The sequence below is a fragment of the Dipodomys ordii genome, unplaced genomic scaffold (genome assembly GCF_000151885.1).
Source record: "Dipodomys ordii isolate 6190 unplaced genomic scaffold, Dord_2.0 Scaffold1, whole genome shotgun sequence".
Classification (NCBI taxonomy): Eukaryota; Metazoa; Chordata; class Mammalia; order Rodentia; family Heteromyidae; genus Dipodomys; species Dipodomys ordii.
In genome coordinates, this window is record NW_012267217.1 from 43,966,832 (window position 1) to 43,990,958 (window position 24,127).

Here is a 24,127-nt window from a genome sequence, read left to right on the forward strand (position 1 = left end):
AGGGAAGGAAGGAAGGAAGGAAGGAAGGAAGGAAGGAAGGAAGGAAGGAAGGAAGGAAGGAAGGAAGGAAGGAAGGAAGGAAAGACCGATCGATCACAGATGCTGAAGTAAAAGAATCTGATCAAAGTACTGATGTGAATAGGATTCCTAGACTCTGGCAACAACACATCCACATGCCCTCATCTGTACACTGACTTTTCTTTTACTTCCTGCTCCAAGCAGTAGACAACCCCTCCTATTATCTACACAACTCCATCTTCACTGTTTCAACTATATCCACCTAGCATTTCTCCTTTCTCTCCTGGGTAGTTAGTCTCAGCATAAAACACATGCTATTGTTTTGCTTTATTTTGTTTTGTTTGTTCACCACTTACAAAAAAAACAAAACTAAGTTGACCCCACTTCTATTGGAGTTACTCCCCACCTCTCTCCTCTTTAGAGTAAAACTTCTCAAAAGAGTGGTCTATCCTTGTCTTTTATTTCTCTCTTCCTATTCTATGTTGAACCCACTCCAATCAGACCTTTGCTCTCACCACTCCATTCAAACTGTTCTCATTAAGGTCACTAATTACCTCCACATTACTAAAGCCAATCGTCAATTCTCAATGCTCATCTTATTTGACCTATCAGCATCTGTCACAATTCGTCTGGCAACACTTTCTTCACAAGGCTTGTCGACAGCCTGGAATCCTTCTACCTCACTGCTCACCCCTTCCTGGCCTTTGCTGTTGCTTCTTGCTTCTCTACCCTTTTATGTTGGGGTGCCCCAGCCTATCTTGGGTCTTATTCTTTTCCTCTGTTGATTTGTACTTTAGAGTGGCCAAACCTGCTATTTGTACTTGTGTCTCCTCTGTGGGTGTTGGCAGTTGATTTGCAGAAGTATTAGCATATCCCTGTGCTTCTCTCTTGCCCCCTTCTTCAATAAACACCAGTCCAAATGAAAGCTGGAGGATGGCTAGACACACTTTTTCTTCTCTGGGCTTCTCCCATGGTTTAAGTTCCAGGGGTTTAGTGTACCTGAAGACTGACCTTCACACCAGGAGTCATATACAACATAGCAAATACATTGGATCACATAAGCCTTTTCCACAGATCATGGTCCTGCTTGTGCATTAATTATTTTCCCATTTTCATCCTTTCATAGATTATGATGTTGGAAATGAGAGCTAATAAAAATAAGAAAGATCTCTCTATCAGAATTCTATCGTAGCCCTTACAGTTAATTATCAAGGACTAGAAGTAACAACTGCTAGACATACCTTTTTAAATTAGTAAATTAATAAGAACCATAGTTAAGAAGCCTTTAAATTGTTAGCTATAGAAGAAGAACCAGATAAAATCGGGTAGCTTTTATGAGAATACCTAATCAAATTTGCTTCCAATTGTTTCATCGTCTCTAAAATCTACCTGACAAGATAAGAGCATCTAAATTGTTATAATGAATGAATACAGTGTTGACACCCACCTTATATTTTGAAGTATCCCAGTTGTGGACTATGCGTGCTGGGATGAGAAAGCTGTCATCCACATGGCAGCTGCTGCAGTAGTACCACCCACTGTAATTGCACACCTTGGCTTTCCCATTGGAAAGGCCGATGGACCGCTGGCATCCTGTGCAAGAAAGAAGAAAGAATCTATGATTGCTATTATACTCTGAGCACCACAGAACAAGGCTGTGCAACTCTTTTTTTTTTTTTTTTTTTTTTGTCGGTCGTGGGGCTTGAACTCTGGGCCTGGGTGCTGTCCTTCAGCTCTTCAGCTCAAGGCGAGCGCTCTACCACTTGAGCTACGCGCCACTTCCGGTTTTCTGGTGGTTTATTGGAGATAGGAGTCTCACAGTCTCTCCTGCCCGGGCTGGCTTTGAACCGTGATCCTCAGATCTCAGCCTCCTGAGTAGCTAGGATTACAGGCATGAGCCACCAGTGCCCGGCCAAGGCTGTGCAACTCAAAAGTTTAGTGAAAGTCTACAACAGAAAGAATCCACAGAGAACAGATGTACACATATGTTCCTTCTAGCCTTGACAGTCTCCACCCATCACTTCCTGAGGAACTGCTGTTAGTATCACCTATTTGGTACCCTGTTTCTGGTCTCTTCGATTCTATCCCTTCTACATACAGCTACCAGAGATATGTTTCTCTACAACTTTTTTTCCCTCCATTCTTTCATTTCTTCTTTTTTCCTTTTCTTTCTTTTCTGCTCAGGACGTATTGCACTAGACATTTTGTTGGGAGCTTTTTATATAGGTTCTTTGTTTAATTCACCTAATAACTCTATATCAAGAAAAGAAGACTGGACATTATGGTACATACATGTAATCCCAGAGGCTGAGACTGGAGGATCTGATGGGTTCAAGCCCAGCCTGGGCATGAAGTGGGATTCTGTCTCAAAAACATAAAAATAAATAAATATGTTGTCTGATAGAATGATTCTAAAATCTGATATGTAGTTTTCTTTTGCTCACAAAAATTAATGAAAGAAATTTGGCTTTGGACTGGCCCCATTCCACCCCTCCAACTTCCCTCCCAATACTTTGCAGTAGGACTATAATCTCTAATTCCAGTTAGAGAACTTGCCAGATGAACAGTGTTCATCCCTCCCCCACTTTGCACATTGCAGAGTACATTATTTCTCTGCTCTCCACTTCAGCAACATTTTCCCATTACTCAAGAACACTTACAGCTTGCTGCTGCAAATGATTGCTAATGTTCTTTTCATATTCCAGGCAGTGCATGATTCTGTGAGCTCTGTCCTGACACAGTCAGGGGACCTGGCAATAAACACTAGACACTATGCTGAAAATGAACTACTTAACTTGTGGGTGGGGATGGGAGGGGAAAACTGGGAGAGAGAGAGGAAGAGCTTACCTGACTTACTTAACTACAACCCCTCTGTATATCACTTTTATAACAATAATAAAAGTTGTATGTTTTTTAAAAGAATATACAAAGTCAGGCACCAGTGGTTCATGCCTTTAATCCTAGCTGCTCAGGAAGCTGAGATCTGAGGATCACAGTTCAAACCTAGCCTGGGCAAGAAAGTCTGTGAGACTTTTATCCCCAATAAACTACCACAAATGCCAGGTGGAGCTGTGGCTCAAGTGGTAGAGTGCTAGCCTTGAGCAAAAGGGATAGCACTCAAGCCCTGAATTCAAGTCTCAGGACTGGAAAATATATGTGTGTGTGTGTGTGTGTCACACACACACACACACACACACTCTATTCTGACCTTTGTAACCTATAACCTTTCATTCTAGAAATCCTTCCATGCAACATTTTTCATGGTTGGGTGCCAGAACTAGATCAATCAAATGGATCTGACACTAGTCATGTTGTAGGCATGAAAGTGGATTTTTCTTTCAACAATAGTAATGAGGATGATGATGTAATGATCATTGCTGTGTCCCACCATCACTAAATAGTGCCCAAATACATTTATTGAACTACTAACCTAAGAAGATACTGATTTGCATGCACTCCATGAATAAAAACATCACAAAACCCAACAGAATTCCATCATAAATAAAAAGGCATTAGTAACCAAGCAGTTTCATAGTGCCTCTTTCACAAAGAAAATTAGATCATGTGTTTTTACATAGAGAAGGTATTAAAAAAATAGTAAGTCACGGGCTGCGAAGGTGGCTCAGTGGTAAAGCACTTGCCTCACATACATGAGGCCCTGGGTTCGATTCCTCAGCACCACATAAGTAGAAAAAGTTGGAAGTGGTGCTGTGGCTCAAGTGGTAGAGTGTTAGCCTTGAGCTGAAGAGCTGAGGAACAGCGCCCAGGCCCAGAGTTCAGGCCCCACAACTGACACACACACACATACACACACACACACACACAAAAATTAAGTCACTATGTTGGTATCAAGTTTCAAAGACTTGATCCTCAAGTAGATTTCTTTACCATTGAGTAGCAACAAAAACATTATAATAACTTGATTTTCACGGCTGGCTGAGGAATGAGAAAAAAATGTGTGAAAGAAGAAGACTAAAACAAGCTGAATTTGACAGAAGAGACGACTCACAAGCCCAGCGGTGTGAATGTGTGCCCACCCATTCCATCACCCGCTGGACCAGTGATGTTGCACTTTTAGGGGCTTTGCTATTCAGCAACATTATAAACTTCTCAGATATATTTTTTATCCTCAGCTCTTACAAAGTTTACACACAAGAGACCATAATGTTTAAGTTGAAAGAGTGATAAACTATTATTTAAATGGTGCATAGATATAGACCTACAGACATTTCAATTTCCCATAGCTATTTCATATTTGATTTTTTTAAACCTGATCACCTGTTTCTTGTGGCAGCCAACTTTCATCACTATCCCTGTTAAACTCTTTTTTTTTGGGGGGGGGTCGGGTCGTGGGGTCTGAACTCTGGGCCTGGGTGCTGTCCCTCAGCTCTTCAGCTCAAGGCTAGCACTCTACCACTTGAGCCACAGCGCCACTTCCGGCTTTTTTCTTTTTGCTTATGTGGTGCTGAGGAATCGAACCCAGGGCCTCAGGTATACAAGGCAAGCACTCTACCACTGAGCCACCTTCCTAGTCCCCCTGTTAAAGTCTTAAGCATGTGCTCATGTATGAACTGGAAATTGTGCTCAGTGGAAGCTGACATCTCCTAGACGCTGGAATATTGTTTCCAAAAATGAGTAGTCAGACTGAGTGAAAAATCAAATGCTACTGCACAGAATTCAATCCTCTCTAATTGTTTGGACCTTCCAGAAATTCTCACCATAGAGCACTGAAAAAAAATCTGGATATTTTAGCTTTTTGTTTGTGTCAACTTAAGAAGTAATAAACATCAGTAAGCATTTGCTGGATATTTAATACCTATATTTGTAAGTACTACTTAGTTTATCTATCTGTAACTTCAATGTCTGTAATAATTTTGTGCAACGAAATCAACATTAAAATACCTGCATATACATTTTAAGAAACCATATAGCCTAAACATGTTTATGTTGGCTGGGTACACCTGCCCAAAGCTAGGGATTCAACCACATGAGCTCATGAGGTAAGTTAAACAGTCTCATGATTTTGTACAGATCTCTGGGCTCATAAAAGAGAAAAAAAGAATAAGAGACTGTGGATGAAATTCATTCAGATTTTAGTTTAGGCAAACACAGTAGAAAAAAATATGTAAAACTATGTCTAGTAGCTAGGTAACTTAACAATCATACTGTACTGAAACTATGCTGTCCAACCCTCAGTGCTGAAATCATCCAGACGTAGCTTTGAACCTACACACACTCTAAGAGCTACTTTGAACATGTGATATACCAACAGTCTGAGTCCTACAGTCAGGAAACCTAAACCTGCTATTACCCAGGGCACACTATATGCCTGAGCCAAAATAAAAGGATTAGCTTTAATTGGTGGGTTTCCAAATTCACTGAGCATCAGAATGTAAAATGTGAATCCTTCCTAAGTTTGGTAGAGTAGGGATAGAGAACAGAAATTCACGTTTCTTCTCCTTCTCCTTTCTTCCTTCTCTTCTTTCTTCTTCTCCTCCTCCTCCTTCTCCTTCTCTTTTCCTCTTCTCCCCCTCTCTCTTCCCCCTTCTTCCCCCCCCTTCTTCTTCTTTCTCTCCTTTTTTTTTTTGGTAGTCACAGGACTTGAACTCAGGGCCTGACACTGTCCTTGGGCATTTCTGCTCAAGACTAGCATACTACCACTTTGAGCCACAGCTCCACTCCCGGTTTTCAGGTAGTTAATTAGAAGTTAGAGTCTCTCAGACTTTCCTGCCCAGATTGACTTTGAACTTCGATCCTCAGATTTCAGCCTCCTGAGTAGCTAGGATTACAGGCGTGAGCCACCAGTACCCAGCTAAGAATTCACATTTCTAATGAGCATCATTTACCAGGGCCCCACTGGGAGGTCAGATGGATAAGGTTTCTCTAAGCTCTAAAAGCCTGACTCAGTTCAACCAAAGTATAAATGTCTGCAGACTGCAGTCAAAGAAAAGCTCTTGATTCATCACATAGTTTACTTTCTAGGCTTTGAACAAAAACAATTCAAGTTTTTAGTCAGTTTCTAAAAACTGGCTGTGTAGACCTGGGATTATTTTACCAGTATTTTCGCAGAGCGTTCTTACCTCCATTGGAAAGTATCCTATTCAACTTAGAAATACTTAAAATGTACACCCTGAAATCCAATGTATTTGTCTTTGAAAAAGCATAAGATGGTTGGGAAAGAAGATTAGATGCTAGTGGTCTGATGAAGATTCATTTATTTCAAGAAGTATCTGTTCTTACAATTAACTGCAACATTTCCTTCAGTGTCATACTAGCAAATCATGGTCTAAGAATGACAGACGCAATTCTTCTTTAAGATACACAATCTGGGATTTTACTTTATCAGTTAGGCTCTCAGCAGGGAAAAAAATGTGTTTTCTTAATAATGACTGTTAAAAAGTACATTTTTTGAAGGGTGCCAAAACTGGACTCTTAAGCAAGACATTATGGAAAGAAAAATAGAGCTACAGAGTAGAGACAAAAAATAATTAATTGAAATAACTAATTAGGGCTTATTTACACATATTTTTATGTACTTTCAAACAGATTTTTCAACAGTGTTTGTAAGTTAAAGGGCATTAGGAGAAAGAAACACTCCACATGTTAGATCAAAGCAAATACATTCTTCCCAGTCTCTTTTTGAAACTTTTCAGTGTATTCAATTCATAAGAACAAAAAACTATCTCACAAGAGAACCCACTGGCCTTTTTTTTTTTATTGCTTCTCACCCCACTTCAAACCTTTAATGAACACATGCTCTGAAGAGCTTAGCTTCTCCTCTGATATACTTCTGGGAACAAATGTCACCATTTAACTGAAATCTTATTTGCGGCATGTACAGTTTATTTCCCAAATGGTCTTTCACTAAGATACCCAAAAGAATCTGTTGCTGGGGTTGAAGCAGAAATCCTGGCATGATTCTCCACACAAGCACAATCTTTCTTCTGACAAGTGCACCTAGTTAGCTAGTTTGGCTGCAGTGTGTTGTTATTGAGGCTGAGATTTTGAACAGGAGCCAACCGCCATCTCTCCACTTCTTGGCCACCAACTCCAGTCACCTCCCCTGACCAGTGGAAGCAGCCCATGAACATCAGAGGGAGGTGAGGTAATAAGGACTTAGGCTGGGCCCAGGTGAAGCTCTTGCACCCAGGAAAGCATGCATATACTGCTTTTTAAGTGCCATCACTTAAAAAGTGCCATCAGCTACCATACTCTTTCCATCTTTAAAAGTAAGCTTTTATCTAATTCAGAAAAGCAAAGCCAGTGCTTTGTATATGGCAAATAGAAACGCTCTAAGAGAATAACAGGCACAAATAAACACAAAGAAGAGTAGGAAAAGAGAGTGAGATAACACATTTTCCTTTGCTCTGTAAAAGTAAAAAAAGGAAAATCCTAGCCAGGCATGGTGTGCATGCTTGTAATCCCAACACTCAGGAGGATCAACATAGTGAGATCTTTTCTAGAAAGAAAAAAAAGAGTGGAAAAAAAAGAAAGAGAGAGGGAGGGAGGGAGGGAAGGAAGGAAGGAGGGAGGAATGGAAGGAGAGAAGGAAGGAAGGAAGGAGGGAGGGAGGGAAGGAGGGAAGAAAGGAATGAAGGAAGGAGGGAGGGAGGGAGGGAAGGAGAGAGGGAGGGAGGGAAGGAAGGGAGGTTCAGAAGGAAGAAAGACAAGAAAGGAAGAAAACAAGTAAGGAAGGAAAAAAGAAAGAAGGGGAAGGAAAGAAGGAAGGGGAGGAAAAAAGAATAGAAAGAGTGGGGCAGAGGAAGAGAGGGAGGGAAGGAGAGAAGGAAGGAGGGAGACAAAAAGAGTAAAAAGCAAGTTAGGAAAAAGAGGGTGGAAGTGAAAAGAAGGAAATGGAAGGGAAAGAAGGAAGGAAAGGAAAAAAGGAGGGGGAAGGAGTAAAGAGAGGAAAGGAAGAAAGAAAGGAGGGAAGGGAGAGAGGGAGAGAGAGAAAAGAATGACAAGAATAGGAGGGAAAAAAATTTAGCTTCCCTAGCTTACTGTCTCGTATCCCATTGCCTCATTAAATGTAGCTAATATGTATCTGAATATATACTTTCTAAAATAAAGCATTACATTTGCTTTAAATAGAAAATTCTGTTTATCCAGAAAACTAGGTAGTTTTGTTGTTTGTTTGGGGTTTTTTTGTTATTGTAGGTTGTGGGGCCTAAACTCTGGGCCTGGGCGCTGTCCCTCAGCTCTTCAGCTCAAGGCTAGTGCTCTACTACTTGAGGCACAGCGCCACTTCCGGCTTTTTCTGCTTATATGGTGCGGAGGGCCTCAGCACCCAGGGCCTCATGCATGCAAGGCAAGCGCTCTACTACTGAGCCACTTTCCCAGACCATAGGTAGTACTGGAACAAAGGATCACTTGACATAAAGCGTGTGTGTGTGTGTGTGTGTGTGTGTGTGTGTAAAGCGTGTGTGTGTGTGTGTGTGTGTGTGTAATGGGGTTTGAACTCAGGGCCTTGCCCTTACTAAGCAGATCTTGACATAAAGCGTGTGCGTGTGTGTGTGCTTGCCCTTACTAAGCAGATCTTGACATAAAGCGTGTGCGTGTGTGTGTGTGTGTGTGTGTAATGGGGTTTGAACTCAGGGCCTTGCCCTTACTAAGCAGATCTTGACATAAAGCGTGTGCGTGTGTGTGTGTGTGTGTGTGTGTGTGTAAAATGGGGTTTGAACTCAGGGCCTTGCCCTTACTAAGCAGATCTTGACATAAAGCGTGTGCGTGCGTGTGTGTGTGTGTGTGTGTGTGAGAGAGAGATCTTGACATAAAGTGTGTGTGTGTGTGTGTGTGTGTGTAATAGGGTTTGAACTCAGGGCCTTGCCCTTACTAAGCAGATGGTCTACCGCTTGAATTATCTGTGGACCCACAACAATTTTTTCAATGCAGCTTTGATGTCCATTAAAGGAAGTGGAGGGAAAATTAACTGGAGCCCAGATGTACTCACTCCACAGCTGGAAGGTACTGAGCTGATTTGTAAGAGACTGCTCATTCATGTGTGATCTCAGTTAACAAGATGGAAATGAGGCTGGGGGATTCTCTTAACTATAGTTTGAAGCTATCCCAGTCAGGAAAGTCCATGAGACTCTTATCTCCAACTAACCACCAGAAAACTAGAAAGGGCACTGTGGATCGAAGTGGTAGAGTGCTAGCCTTGGGACAGTACCTGGGCCCTGAGTTCAAGCCCCACGACTGATTAAAAAAAAAGGGGGGGGGGGAGAAATCCAGAAAAATCAACTGTGTACCATCTGTAATTGCTAAGATGAAGAATATGGCATATACTGATAGACCTTTTGTTGAAATTACACAGAGCTAACTTTATATTTCAACAATTCAGACTTTTTTCCTTAAGGTATAAGGTCCCTTGTTAGCAAGTTTTCTGCCCAGAGGATGAAAACATCCTGGTTGGAAGAGAACACACATGCCCAAATCCAATCTTGAGAGGAACTCACTCCCTGGCTAGCTTGAAAGCCCTATGGAAATTCACTTGTGTTCAGAAAAGAATTCATTTTGGATGGGCCTCATTTTATGTTCACCTACAAATTTTATAGCAGTGAGAGATTACATATGGGAAGTTGTCACTCCCCACTGGCTGAAACTTTGACTCATAAAGCTCGGCTGCACAGTCTAAGGGCTGACACACAATCAAACGCATAAATCATACTCAGAAGGAAAACTGTTCCTACTGTGATGACATGCATTTAGGTTAACTTGAGCTGGCACTTGTAGAATGGACTGCAGCTGCTGCTAGCCCAACTAGGCCCTTATGAATGCAACAGAAATAAGTAACTTCTCTGGGACAAAATGGATGTATCTTTCACCATAGCAATGTGGCAAAATTTATGTTGTGAAGGATTAGCTCAGTGCCCAGATGCAGCGAAAGTTCAATGCCCATCCTACTGGAGAGACAGATGCCATCTCTGGAGCAAAAATCATGTGTTGTTTGATGTTACTAGCAGGACTAAGCAAACCAGGCAGATTGTGGTTGGAAAAATTCAGTCTGAATACTAATTGGCTTAATCATACAAGCTGTTAGGTGGGGTTTTTGTTTTGTCAGTGAATATCTCAATAGCTAAGTTAGCGTGGACTTGTAGGGTCTAGATTATTTTAATAGTGCTAAGGGTATAATAGTTAACTAAGCGCTGAAGTGAAAATCACATGTCAGGTAATTACTGCTGCTCAAAAATAGACATTTGCTAAATTCTACAATGTTTGTCTAATCTCGTGGAATGTTACTATTAAGATTATAAATTGTGTGAGCTAAATTAATAAATACCAAGTAGATTCCAACTCGTGTTGAGAAGTGTCACGATTTATTGGTCTTGCAGGTAAGCCATGATTGAGAACCTAAAGTCAATATTTAGCCAAAATTTATCTTGAAAGGCAATAAATCTTGATTTTTGCTAAGGCAAGTAAGTAAATATGTGCACCACTCTCCAGATTCTGACTGCTTTTCCGTCTATTAAATTTGTACCCTGAGTAGTAAATGCAATGATCTGTGACAGATTTTCACTGCCAAAGATATGACTTGAGTTGTTCAGTTCTTTTTGTTTTCTTAACTTCAGTAAGTTTATGCATTGAACAATGAAATATTTTAAATACAGCTTCTAATATATTTAATCAATGTAAATGCAGTATATTTGCTATCCCTGTTTTTTTCTTAACAGCTCATGACTAGTTCTTTTCCCAAAGACTTTCAGATAATGGTGATCAATTTAAAAACTGAAATTACCAACAGTTAATAGATAAATACAGAGTACTTGCTACTTGCCTTGCACTCTTACAAGCACCTTACATAAGTATATGTAGGTATACGTAAGTATACGTGTCCATTTAATTTTCATATCAATTCTATGAGGTAGGTATGAATCCCACTGTCAGATGAAGAAACTGAGGCAGAGAAATAAAAGCAATTTTGTCCAAAGTGGCACATTAGGGAAAAGGCCTAACAGAAGTGGCTGGTATGGTATTTATTATGAAGGTGAATTTCCATGGAGCTATCGTTGTGGAAGGTTTTTTTTTTTTTTTTAAATCATCTCCTTGTGGATGGTAAAATGAAAAGGACAAAAAATCTGAAATAATTTATACAAATATACATAATATATAATTCAGCTAATTGGTGAACTTAGGCTAGAATCTAGTAAGTCTGGCATTCCTTCTGAATATCCTTAGTGATAGGGGCACGAGTACAAATCCATGAGATTGAAAGCAAGCAGAAGATAATAAAAGATGCGCAAAGGAGGAAGAAATCATAACCAATCATGGAGATGGAGGGAGGCTGTGCAGACATAGGGACAATTAAGCTAGACCTTAAAGAAAGAGATTTTAGAAGAACAAAAGCCAAGAAAGGCTCAAAGCAGAAAAATGACAGTATGTTTGGAAAAAAAAAAAACATAACCATTCTAATTGTCTGAGGCTTACTGTATGTAAGCAGAGAAGTGGTGGGAAAAGATCTTGGAGTAATAAAGCAAAACTAAACCCCGAAACTGCTAAATGGTTAGAGTAAGATAGAGGAACCGTGGCAATCTCAGCTTAGAAAGAATTAATTAGTAAGAAAAAAACTGGGAGAGGAGAGACCCGATTGATAAGTTATGACAACAATCTGAGTTGATTAGGCAGTAAGCTGGGGAACAGTAAGCGGGGTCAGGAGAAGCTCAGTGTCAACATGTAAGCTATTTGCAAGTACCTAATATAAGAGTATTAAAAAGGGGACTGTCAAAGATGCCCATGATATTGTGAGCCTATAGCCATTCATCATGTGAGCTCTGTGAGTCAAAGGGAAAAGCAAATAGGAATAAATGCTGCTTGCTTGTAGTTTTAAGAAGAAAAAAAAAGGAGAAAAATGTGAGCTACCAGGTCAACTAATGCCTTAAATCTCAGCTGATTCGAGAATATTAATTACCCTTTATTAAATCAGATATGGCTGATATATCTGGTATGGGATGATGGGCTGTTTCAGGTCCTGTTTCTATAACCTACTATTTTCACCTCAATCTAGCATGAAGATGCTGCAGTCTTATGTATAAAAGATCACATGGTATGAAATCATCAACATGTATTAATATTTTACAAAGAAGTGAGGAAAAGCTGAGTGAAGGAAGAAGTGGAAGTAAGAAGCTTTGTTTCTTGATATCCCAGTGATATTTAACCAAGGCATATTTGTCCCAACAGGAAACACTGAGGTGACTGCAGATACTCTGAGTTGTCTCAAAAGGGAGGATGGGGAATGCTATTAGCACCTAGTGGACAGAGACCAGGGATACTGCTAACCATCCACAACCAAAAGTTATCTGGTCCCAAATGTTTAAAAGCACTGTTGAAAACCCCTGTGACAGGGGTAAAATGAAATCCACAGACTAACCCTATTAATCACTCTCTGCCAGCGTGGCTGTCTCATGATGAGGGGGAAGAAAAACCTTTTCACCAGCTCTACTTTCTTAACGGAATAAAATGATTCATGCTGCTCCGTTAGTTTAAAGAAGTGCCATGAAAGACAGACCCAGTCCACACAGCACTGCTATCTTCTAGACAACCTGCTGGCAGCACCAGCTCCAAGCTTGGAGCTCTTTTCTTCACAAATTAATCCTCTTGGTGAAATCACTTGCCCACCAAGAACTCTTACATGAAAAACAAGTGCAGAAACAAAAGGGCTCGGCTACGCTGATTGCTTCTGACATAAAAGCTGCTGGCAATGGGAATAATGCTCCTTCTATCTGTTCTATCTTAAGTATGGGGGTACCAGGTCTCCTTCTATGTTTCCCTACATCCCAGACAGAGAAGGGAGGTCAACCTCACTCCCCTTGCAAAAAGGCAAATGCTAGGATGTGCTACTGGCAACTTGCAGCTGACAGCTTTGGGGACCTTATTGGGGGTCTTAGTAAGGAAACTGTCTTTTGGGAATGTTCCTCTGAAACCAGTACTGAGCTCAATTAGAGGCTAAGACCAAAAGGAAAATTAGGAACACTAATGCTGCTGCAGTTTAAACAGTTTTATTTGTTCATCACAGATTGTCTGATATTGAATTTGTTTCTCTCTCTCTCTCTGTGTGCCAGTACTGGGGTATTGAACTTAGGGTCTGGGTGCTGCCCCTGAGGTTCCCCACCTCTTCCCTCCCCCCCCACCCCTCCCAGGGCTAGCACTCTACCACTTGAGCCACAGCTCCACTTCCTTCAATTTGATTTTTTTCTTTCCGTTGTGGGGCTTGAACTCTGGGCCTGGGCTCTTCAGCTCAAGGTTAGTGCTCTACCACTTGAGCCAGCGCCATTTCTGGCTTTTTCTGCTTATGTGGTGCTGAGGAATCGAACCCAGGGCCTCTTGCATGTGAGGCAAACACTCTACCACTGAGCCACCTTCCCAGCCCCTTCAATTTGATTTTTAAGATACTTAGAGCACAAAAGTTCAGAGACAGTGCCCAGGCACTGAGTTCAAGCCCAAGGACCAGGATTTGGGTTTTGGGTTTTTTTTGTTGTTGTTCCTCTTAATTCTGTGTCTGAAACAAGTGCCTTGTTCATCTTATCCTAGACTCCAGCCTTGGTCTACATACTGCTGTCTTACAGATAATCCAGTTGATGCTACAATTACATCCTTTCTTCTCTGATTTTCTCAGGTACTTAACATTACAGAAAAACATCATTTGACTCCCCTCTATGATTCTTCAGTTACATCTCTACTATGATTGCTTGGAAAAGCCAACAACCTCTCATTGGCTTAAAAGTTGTGATTTTCTTTTTGGTTTACCTACAAGACAACCTGTCTCTCATCACTGTTTCTGGGAGTTGTGTTTTCTTCTGGCTTGGATTTAGAAGTCTCTTCTTACATTCCAGCCAGTCACTAGATTACAACAGTGTCCCACTGGGGTCCCCTCTGACTTCTCTTTCCTATCACTAGCCATTCTTAACACCTCTCCTCTTTCCTTGTATTTTACAAATGTCTTGTCCCTTTGAACTGTACAGTATCTTTAAAACACAATCTTTCCTCTTCTTTGCTAAAACCTTTGAAAAAATCCTGGCAGCATCTCTTAAGAGTAATGTCTACTTGAGCTATTTTAGTAATGACAACAATTTGATAAAATTAAAGTCATGAGAGTGAGTCCACGCAGTACTAGGAACAGTCTCAAAGTGAAAAAGATTACTTTCATCAGCTTCCTGTAAATCTACACTTGAATTTCATTTTCATCCCAGACCACATTCTTTATGTCCTGTGAGATCTAGAGACTGCCTTGGATTACTTTTCTCCTTTATTCTTTGGTCTTATGCCTCCTAAGTTTTTTTTTTTTTTCAATCTCTAAAAACATCTGTTTGTGACCATATCTGAGGCTAATCTTTAAACTAAATATTTGGTATTTGAACACAGGCTGTTTGCATCAGGTTATTTACATATGGTAGGCCAGACACACAAAAAAGTCTGTGAGGAGGAACTATTCTTCTCTAGTCTTCACATTGCCATTTGAAAGAATTTTCCTATAGATAATATTCCTCAGTTCTCTCCCCATCTCTCCCCAGCCTTCCTCACAGATGGAGAAATGAGGTATCTGACTGCTGAGTTTAGAAGGACCCAGGCCTTCTCAGCTTGGCCTCAGGAAGAACAGTCTGCTATACTGAAAGGAATTACCTTTGTCATACTAGCTATGGTCAGCTGATTAATTTAGGGGCATATTATATATAATATTGTATTATATTAAAAAAACGTGGTCTCTCAGCAATAGTATGATATTTTCATCTCTGCCTTCTTATTCCCTGAGAGATGAAAGAAGAAATAATATTTATTAATCCTGTAATACTATTTAAAGATGACAGCTCAGCCAGCCAGCCATCAATAATAGTAGTGGGTAAGAAAGAGAGAGGTATTCAAACATGCGTGGTAGCTGGTGAAGATAACTGAGAGATAAGGATCAAGTTGGACAGTCAGGCTCAAGTGGCATCTTCAGGCATCTTTTATTCAAGTTAAAACTCTTCTTCCTAACAGGGGATGAGAAACATTTCCCAAAGGTGTCAGACCACAAAAGATCACTCTTTAAGTGATCACTTGGGGAACCCTCCCCAAACTTTCTGGGTAAAGAGAGCAATGATGTACAATGCCACTGAATTAAGACACATCTGCCTGCCACTTCAGGTTCAGGCAATGTTTTATAACATCTGAACTGCACATCACTAAGGCAGTTTAATCTTCCTTCAAGATACAGTGATGAAGATGCTGACCTGCAAGACTAGAAAGGCTTGCTTGAGGTTGTATAATAAATCAGTAGCAGTGCTTCAAACACAAGAGCAGTTCTTGTGCTTCTAATTTATGATTATCCCACTGAGTCTGGATGCCTCCTGGCTGGCTACCCCATCATGTGTGTTCTAGGAAGAACATCTTTATTGATGAAGATATAGAAAAGGACAAAGACTTTCAAACTATTCCTCCAAATAGGAGGCACAAGCCTCATAATTTGAAAGGGTAGTGATTTTCAACAATGCTTTTTAGTTTTAGCTTTATGACTTATCTACTTCCCCCCCCCAGTACGTTTCAGGGTCTCATGCTTGATAGGCAGGTGTTACTAAAGCCAGGCCCCAGCCCTTTTTTGGTGTTATTTTTCAGGTATGAGCTTGCATTTTTTGCCAAGGAACAGCCTCAAACTACAATCTTCTTAGCTACGGCTTGTCCCATAGCTGAGATGACACATGCACGCTATCACACTCAGCTTACTTGCTGAGATGGGGTCTTGCCACCTTTTTTTGCCTGGGCTGGCTCAAATTACAATCCCCTCAACCACTGCTTCCTGAGTAGCTGTGATTAAAGGTGATTTATTTACCTTATATATAAAAAAAGATACAACCTTTGGTATATACCTATCTAAAATGTGACGTTCAGTCTTATTGTAAAAAAAGATCCACATCAAGCCCACATCTTAGGTTTTGGAATCCTAGTTCCCTCTTGAAGTGGTAGATAGTATACATGAGATTTTTTTTCAGCTTAAGTAATACATAATTAAATGCACTGGATATTTATGTACACCAATAAGAAAACATCCTATCTATCTATTTTGAAGCAAGATTTGAGGGTAGGATCTGGATTGGAGTGGGGGATTACAAAGTCACTGGGTGCCGACCCCCCTCCCTGAGCTGAGTAGGAGAGTTTCAGTAGGATGGACAGCACAGAGCTGGTCCATTTCTCCTCTGCTTCTGAAGATGCTTGGTCCCAGGGCACCCAGGAAGATACCACCAGAAATCTCTCTCCCCAGGTTAGTCATTGTTGGACTCTGCAACCCAGAAGCTGACTGGAATAGGGGAATAGGTAAACAAGTTGAATCCTCTTCACTTTTTAAAAGGTAGCCACATACATCATTCATCCCCCTTTTAGCCAGGTGCTATTTTGTCTGAAGAAATGGTCCATTTGATGTCCTGTGTATAATAACTGGTCTAGTCATTGCTTTCTAGCTTATGGTAAGCAACTTCTAAACCCCTTGGAATTTTCTCAGATGGTATAAATGTCTTTGTTATTCATGAGTCCTTTAGATCATACCTGCATTTATGTTAATGGTGACGTTCAGTGGGCCACTCAATTGCTCTAGGATGAAGTAGTGACCAGGCAGAACATAATGGGGGGCTGAAGATTAAGCTTGATTAAATGGTCAATGAGTCAATAGATCACACTACATAATGAAATTCCAATAAAAATTCTGGACACTGAAACTCAGAGGAGCTTCCTTGTGATGAACTCAGCCATGTGATGAGAAGATGATGTCCTCTGTCTCCAGGAGAACAAACAGAAACTGCATTTGGGGCCCTCTTACTCGTCCTTCAGATTCTTTTTGGCTGTTCCTGATTTGTATTCTTTACAATAAAACTTTAATTGTAAGGATAATGCTTTCCTGTGTTCTGTGAGTTGTTGTAGCAAATTATCAAAATTATCAAACAGGAGGGGGTTGTAGGAATCCTTGAATTTGTAGCCAGAGTGTGGGTGGACTAATGACTCTGTAAATCTGCAGCTAGGATCTGAAGTGGGCACAATCTTGTGAAGAGCTGAGCCTTTCTCTTGTCCAGGGCTATGCTAACTTAGGGACAGAACTGAGCTGCAGAACACCAATTGGGGTTGAGATAGAATATATGCTGTTACGTCAAATAAACTTTGATAATGCAGTTCCTAGAGCAAGAATGCTAAAGTCCCTTGAAAGTATTATGGCCAAGTGAATCTGGAAATTTGTATACTTAGTCCTCACATTAACATCATTAATTTAAGGCTCTAAATGTTATGTAGTCAAAAGTTGAAAAAAAATCCCAGGAACCTCAAAGATCCTAACAGGTTTATCAAAATTAAGTTTTGGGACCCAACATCAATTAATGATTTTAAATGATCTCAACAATTGAGTAGAGGTTATGTTAATTTTATCTGCAGCTGCTTCCAACCTAAGTGCTTAGAAAAGAGGTTGAAAAAAAATTCAATAGGGGAATGGAGAGGAAGCAGTCAAGACCAAAGGAAATCAGAATTGTTCACTATTCACCTACTAAGTCGAGAGCTAGGAAGATGGCAATGTACAGAGCTAACACAAACCATATCATATAACAGTGGCAGTCAAACAGAAGACACATACATTTAGTAAATAATTACATAAACGACATACGATTTCAATTACAACCAGCATTAGAGGAAGGGGTGAAGAAGAGATTTAATAGGTCCTAAGTTGATCTGAGGAGTTAGAGAAAGCTGTTCTTGAGAAAGTAAAATCTAAGCAGTGACCTGAAGGAGGCTGGAGTAGTGGTGGGCGCATCAGTGCCCCAGGGACAGGCAGCTGCATGTGGGATGGCTCTGAGGTGGGGGAAGTAAGCAGGCGGTGTATTTTAGGCACAGACTGAAGAAACCAGTGTGACTGGAACTTGGTGTGTGTGGGGGTGGGGGGTGGGGAGTAGCAAAAGGACAAGCATTGGAAACTGATCAGCAAAGCAGGGTTCTGTAAGGGGGCTGGGCAAAGAAGTGAGATGCCATGGAAACTTGTAAAAAAAAAAAAAAAGGATTACTGGGGTCAATATGGATTATAACAAAATCCCATCCACTGCACTGTGATATTGGGAAAGGTCAGAATGAAAGCAAGAAGGCTGGTTAGTAGGCCATGTGTTTATCTAGATGAAAGATGACCTAGCTGGTTGAAAAAGATGAGGGAGGGAAAGGCTGCCTCAAACTCTAAGTATGTTTACCACATATAAGATAAAACTTCAGGGGCTGGGAAGGTGGCTCAGTGGTGGAGTGCTTGCCTTGCAATGCATGAGGCCCTGCGTTTGATTCCTCAGCACCACATAAGCTTTTTGCCAGAAGTGGTGTTGTGGCTCAAGTGGTAGAGCACTAGCCTTGAGCTGAAGAGCTGAGGGACAGTGCCCAGGCCCAGAGTTCAGGCCTCACGACCGGACCCAAAAAAAAAAAAAAAAAAAGATAACATTAGAATGTATTAAACAGGAACTAAGAATGTATGTAAAAGATGTGGATTACCCCCTTGCTTTCTTTATTTCACCAGTAAGTAGAACCCTGGTCAAATATCATTGAAATTTCTAAAATGTAAGGAACACATGAAAACAGCAGAGTAATACCTCAATGGTTAAAATGTTTAACATATATGTTAAGCATTGGTTAAATATTTAAAGGGAATGGTTAAATGTTTAAAGAAATGGTTAAAGAGAATGAGCTTACATAACCTAGTAAAGTATGACTTGATTCATCTATTAAGAACAATCTGTAGGTTATGCCAGTATATTCTCAAACATGGTGTGCACTCAAATTAATTGTAAACCTTGTTATGAGAATCTCAGATTCTGGCTTCAATGAGTTATGGGAAGAGTCCAACCATCACTCTTTATGTCACACTCATGCTTGTGATATAAGTAGTACTTGAACCATTTCCATGATCCCAGGGTAGACACACTGGTGTGCAAAATAGTGAGATGCAAAGGCATAGGTCCACAAGGGTAGAAGAGGGTGGAGTCATGGAAAACATTCCATTCTACTTGGAATATTAGAGTGGAGGTAGTTAAGAAAATATTGGACAGCTAGACGCCTGTAATCCTAGCTACTCAGGAGACTGAGATCTGAGGATCACAGTTCAAAACCAGCCCAGGCAGGAAAGTCTGTGAGACTCTTATCTCCAATAAACAAGCAGAAAACCAGAAGTAGCGCTGTGGCTCAAATGGTAGAATGCTTGCCTTGAGCTAAAGAGCCCAGGTCCAGAGTTCAAGCCCTACAACCGACAAAAGAAAGAAAAAGAAAAGCAAGGAAAGGAAAATATTGGGCGAATGTCTTTACAAGTGTAAAGGATTTCTCATACCCAGAAGTCTTCAACAAATACAATACAGACTATATCTAGAACCCTAACCAATGTATTCAACAAATACAATACAGACTATATCTAGAACCCTAACCAATGTATTCACTGACTGTTATTCCTGAGTTCAAGGTTCACTGCTTTGTAAGCCTGTTCCATTTTTCATCTGGTACAAGGGGAGTTTTGTGTTCCTTGTTTTTTTATTAGTGTGATTTAGTTAAAACATTTTAGCAATAACATATTTCAAGTATAAAGACTATAAGCAGTCATATTTCCAACCATAAAATTAACTTTTATGTTACATACCTCAATTTCTAGGACTGCATGTGGACTGTGTTTACTCAATGAGCAACTAAATGAAAATATTAATGAAAAATCAATTTCTAAATTGTTAATTTCCTTGAGAAGTATTTTAAAATAGCAAGTTTTTCATTTAAATATACTCCACTTTAGAAAGCTTCTCAAGTAGTTCTTTCTCTTAGGGTCCATGAAAAACTTAGTTTTCAAGGAACTTAGCTAGAAATTAAGAAGGACCTTGACCAACCCCACATCTCCATCCTAAAACCACACCCAGTCCAATTTATCTCCCAGTGAAAGGTCAGTAAATAGAAACTTTTAACTCCATGTGGAGTCCAATAGTATATTAACATTTTCTTTAGAAGTTGAGCCAGAAATGAACATGTGATGAGAACAATGTTAACCAAAAAAGAAGCTACAAAAGGGAGAACTTTCCAGACCAAAGTATAGCAACAAAGACTGAGAGAAATGAACGGCTTAAAAAAAGAGAGCACAGCTATGGCCTATGAAGTGGAGGAAGGTCTATCAAAAGACCCATATCTTCTGAAATTCAAAATGATTTTATTCTTCTGAAACATATCAAAGGGGAACATGTGACTTCTATGATGAGAATCCAGGAATAAATCAAAAAGGCAAATTTATATCCTATAAAATCAAACAGCCTCCTTATATAAAGTGATCAAATCTCTTTGAATTTTAGGATGTGAAATAGTTTAAATACAAATTATATAACATTCTTCTTCTGTAGATTTATATTACTATTGCAGTATATAGTCATATTCTTCTCATACATTTATTTTTATTTAAAATTATTTCCAGGATCTAGAAACTTAAGACTGCGAACAGAATAAAAAGTAATTTATACAGTGACAGACATCAGAGTCAGAGAAAGAATTTCCAACTCCTGTCTTCTTAGTCAATTGATATTTCTACTAGTTTAAGCTCTCTTCCCCAAAGAAAAATGGTATTCCTTATTAGATGAGATTTAAATCAAGGACAATAATCTCATTTTTTTCTAACCTTCTATAGATGGTCAAAGAGTCAAAGAATGAGGGATAAAAGAGACCTTACAAGCAAGGCCATTCCCTCTAAAAATGCCAGACAGAATTGGTAGGGCTGGAAACCTAGTCAAGGACCTTCAAATTCAATTGTGTATTACAGTCACGTTTATTTGTCTAGGGTCCAGTTCTTTGTGTTCTGTGAAGACATGTAATAGGATTATCTTGTTCTCTATAAAGCACAGTGCTCTCTGCACTTAGTAGGGCTTCAATAAACCTGTGTGGAAGGGTTAAATGCATTTCTCTATCTTGCAGACTAGAAATTGTGTATCAGACAAGCTAAGTAAGCACTGTCTTGAAAATTCCAGGTTTTCTAGTTTTAATAAGCCACACCTCTTGTTATTACTACTCTTTTTCATCCATAGCCATGGGAAAGCCAATCCACTGTGAGCATTTCTTATCTTGATCCAAAGGAATTATTCAGAGTACACCTTTTTTTTCTCTCTGTAGAAACAACACTTTCACCCTTCCTAGCCTAAGTTATATTTGCATGCTATGGTTTTTAGTCCTTCACTACCTTATCACACATCAACAGATGTGGATGTTTATTCTTAAAAAAGGGGCAACCATAACTGAATTTCTAGATGTGGTCTGGCCAGGCAGAGCACAGTAGGATATTATCTCTTTCTTCTGGATCTGTTTTCTGAATGCTTTTGATGGGGTCACCGCAGCGCAAACACTGGCTTCCCAGTTAGATCATCTGTGTGCCCACAGGCACTGCTACCAGGCCAAGTTTCCTCTGCCTTCCATCTTTGAAGTTAATTTTCTGAATATGAGTACAGGACTATTTATCATTCTAAACCTCGTCTTGTTTGTTTTGGTCCATTCCTCTGGCTTGCAGTTCAGTATCGCAATTCTATCATTCTACATATTATTTTTTCAACCTAGTTTTGGGCTATGTGTAATTTTGACATTCCCCCCACCCCAGGTAATTGTTGTAGGTGACAAATATTAATGGTAGCTACTCCTTATATAGCAAATACTATGTGCCAGGTACTGCATAAGCTTTGAAACTCCATTTGTTTGCACTGCAAACTAATAAGGCAGATGTGATTATTTTGTCACATCCAAGCTGGTCCAGGGTCACACAGCTAGTGAGCAGCAGATCTGGAAGGACTCTAGTCTTTGGCCTTAATTACTAAACTATGTTGTTTCTCATTATTATTGTGTACTTTTACTGACAATCTCTTGGGCTGACAGAGAACTATTAGCCAACAATCCTTGGATAAAACTGCCAATCATTTACTAAGCCATGTAACTATAAACTCTGATACCCAAATTTCTCTGTCTCCTGAGGATTTTGCCAAATGTTCTTTTAAACTCTTACGTACTACATTGCATAAACCTGACCCAGTCGTCTAGTATCTCTCATTTGCCTTTGTACAAACCCAACCAGACTATAAGTTGTAGGGTCCAAACCACAGCTTCTATTCTCTTATGTCTTCCATAACATCTACCATATAATACACAATAGTACACAACAAAAATTCGTTTTGTTTTTGATCAATGGTATTTGTTGTTTTTTTTTTTTTTTGGTCGGTCGTGGGGCTTGAACTCTGGGCCAAGGCGCTGTCCCTCAGCTCTTCAGCTCAAGGTGAGCGCTCTACCACTTGAGCTACAGCGCCACTTCCGTGATCAATGGTAATAAAAGCCAAGGAAGGGCTGGGAAGATGGCTCAGTGATAGAGCGCTTGCTTTGCATGCCTGAGACCCTGGGTTCAATTCCTCAGCACCACATAAGCAGAAAAAGCTAGAAGTGGCACTGTGGCTCAAATGGTAGAGTGCTAGCCTTGAGCTGAAGAGCTGAGGGACAGCGCCCAGGCCCAGAGTTCAGGCTCCACGACCGGACCCCCAAAAAAAAAAAAGCCAAGGAAATTTTCTCTGAGTGTAATTCTGTGAGAAATACAGGGGCAATATTTAAAATGGGGCAAAAGTAGTAAACCTGTTTAGCTTTAAAGTTCTATATAACAGGAATTCCTTAATATAAGCAGAGACAAGGATGTAATGGTCTCTAAGCCAGCTTTGACCCTTGGTCACCTAGTTCCATTCTCCTACCCACCAGCCTTTTGGAGATGATTCTGCATGTATTTGAAGAGCACAATCTGCACCTCATTCCTCTTGTATAGTCCAAGGTTCCTGGCAGAACATGTGTGCCGTACCCAGGGTGGAGAGTGTGGGGGGTATTGAAACAGCAATGCTCCACCACAACTCCCCTGAAGAGATTTTACTATGAGCAATACATTCCGGTGGTCACAGTCAAGGTTGGGGAACTAAAATTTAGTTTTTAGTGCACGCAAGGGCACATGCGAGTGCACATGCATACACACATACAGAAACACACCAAACCTAGTGATTTCTCCTAATGGAGGTAGCAATCCAAAACACTTGATAACAAAATGATTTATAGTATGAGAAAGCAACAACAGATTAAAACTTTCTCATCTGTCTAAACTGTTTACATGCTTTATGGCTGAGTTTTTCTTCACCTTTTCCTTTTCCAATGGGTTACCTGCCTACTTCCTAAATCAAATATAGATAGATAGACAGATAGATAGAATATATATATATGTGTGTATATATATATATATATATATATCTTCCCCTTGTATTCCCACCAAATGGGGAACTAATTTGAAAGTAGAAGATACAAGAGAAAACTGATTTATGTTTCCATCTTCATTTACTTAGAAGACCTGACTCTCTTAGGGGCTTCCTAATTTATCTCATAGGAATGAAAACAAACTTTGGCTATCCTAGAACTTCTTATATTTTTCCAAAAACACAATACACAACTGCCCATCTTGACACTAAGTAAGCAATAACTTTCCTTAAGTAGCTTCACACACATAATCAACTCCCAAATTCAAATTTTCTGTTTCTCCACAATTGTTACTCTGCAGGAAGGCCAATAAGTAACTAAGTTGACCCCACATAAAAATATTGCTTACTTCCAGACTGGCAGCTTCTTAATGAATAATGAACCACCCCATACTTTCTATCAGGGATGCTTGTATTGCTAGGGTAAAGATATCCCTTATGTCTCAAAGATGTTGTAAAACGGCCTTTGCCAGAAATATACCCTCATTTATCACATGAAATGCCAAGTGGTATTAACAAGGTCGATACTGTTTGTTTAATATATTTTGCTTTCCTGGGGGTTTGAAATGATTTGTTTTTGCAGCTGTAACAGAGTTAAATTAGGGATTTATCTTCAGCTTAGTGAGTTGAGCATATATAACCAAGGGCTATTAATTATCTGCCTGCAGGCCTCTGGTCATCTTCCCACAACTTACAGCATCCATGGGGTATGGCGTTATACCAGTTGCAGCCAGATTTGATCCTCAAATAATCAATTCTGGCTTCTCAGGAACTAAGGGGAAACTAAACATTTCCAGGGTTACTTTGCTGTTCCACAACTCCCCTTCTTCCAACACACAACTACTGTTAGTGTTTAGATTGCTTTT

At 40.0% G+C, this 24,127-nt stretch overlaps 1 protein-coding gene across 4 annotated transcripts in view; it reads right to left on the minus strand.

The window, feature by feature from the left end:
- Plekhm3 (pleckstrin homology domain containing, family M, member 3) overlaps positions 1-24,127 on the minus strand; it is a 168,893-nt gene that overhangs the window by 107,029 nt on the left and 37,737 nt on the right. For all 4 annotated transcript variants that reach the window (XR_001174852.1, XM_013011283.1, XM_013011294.1 and 1 more), the window contains exon 4: positions 1,466-1,611. Coding sequence is in view for 3 of the 4 variants with exons in the window: in XM_013011283.1 (XP_012866737.1) it covers positions 1,466-1,611 (146 nt within the window). In the remaining variant the exon portion in view is untranslated. The remainder of the gene's footprint in view (positions 1-1,465; positions 1,612-24,127) is intronic.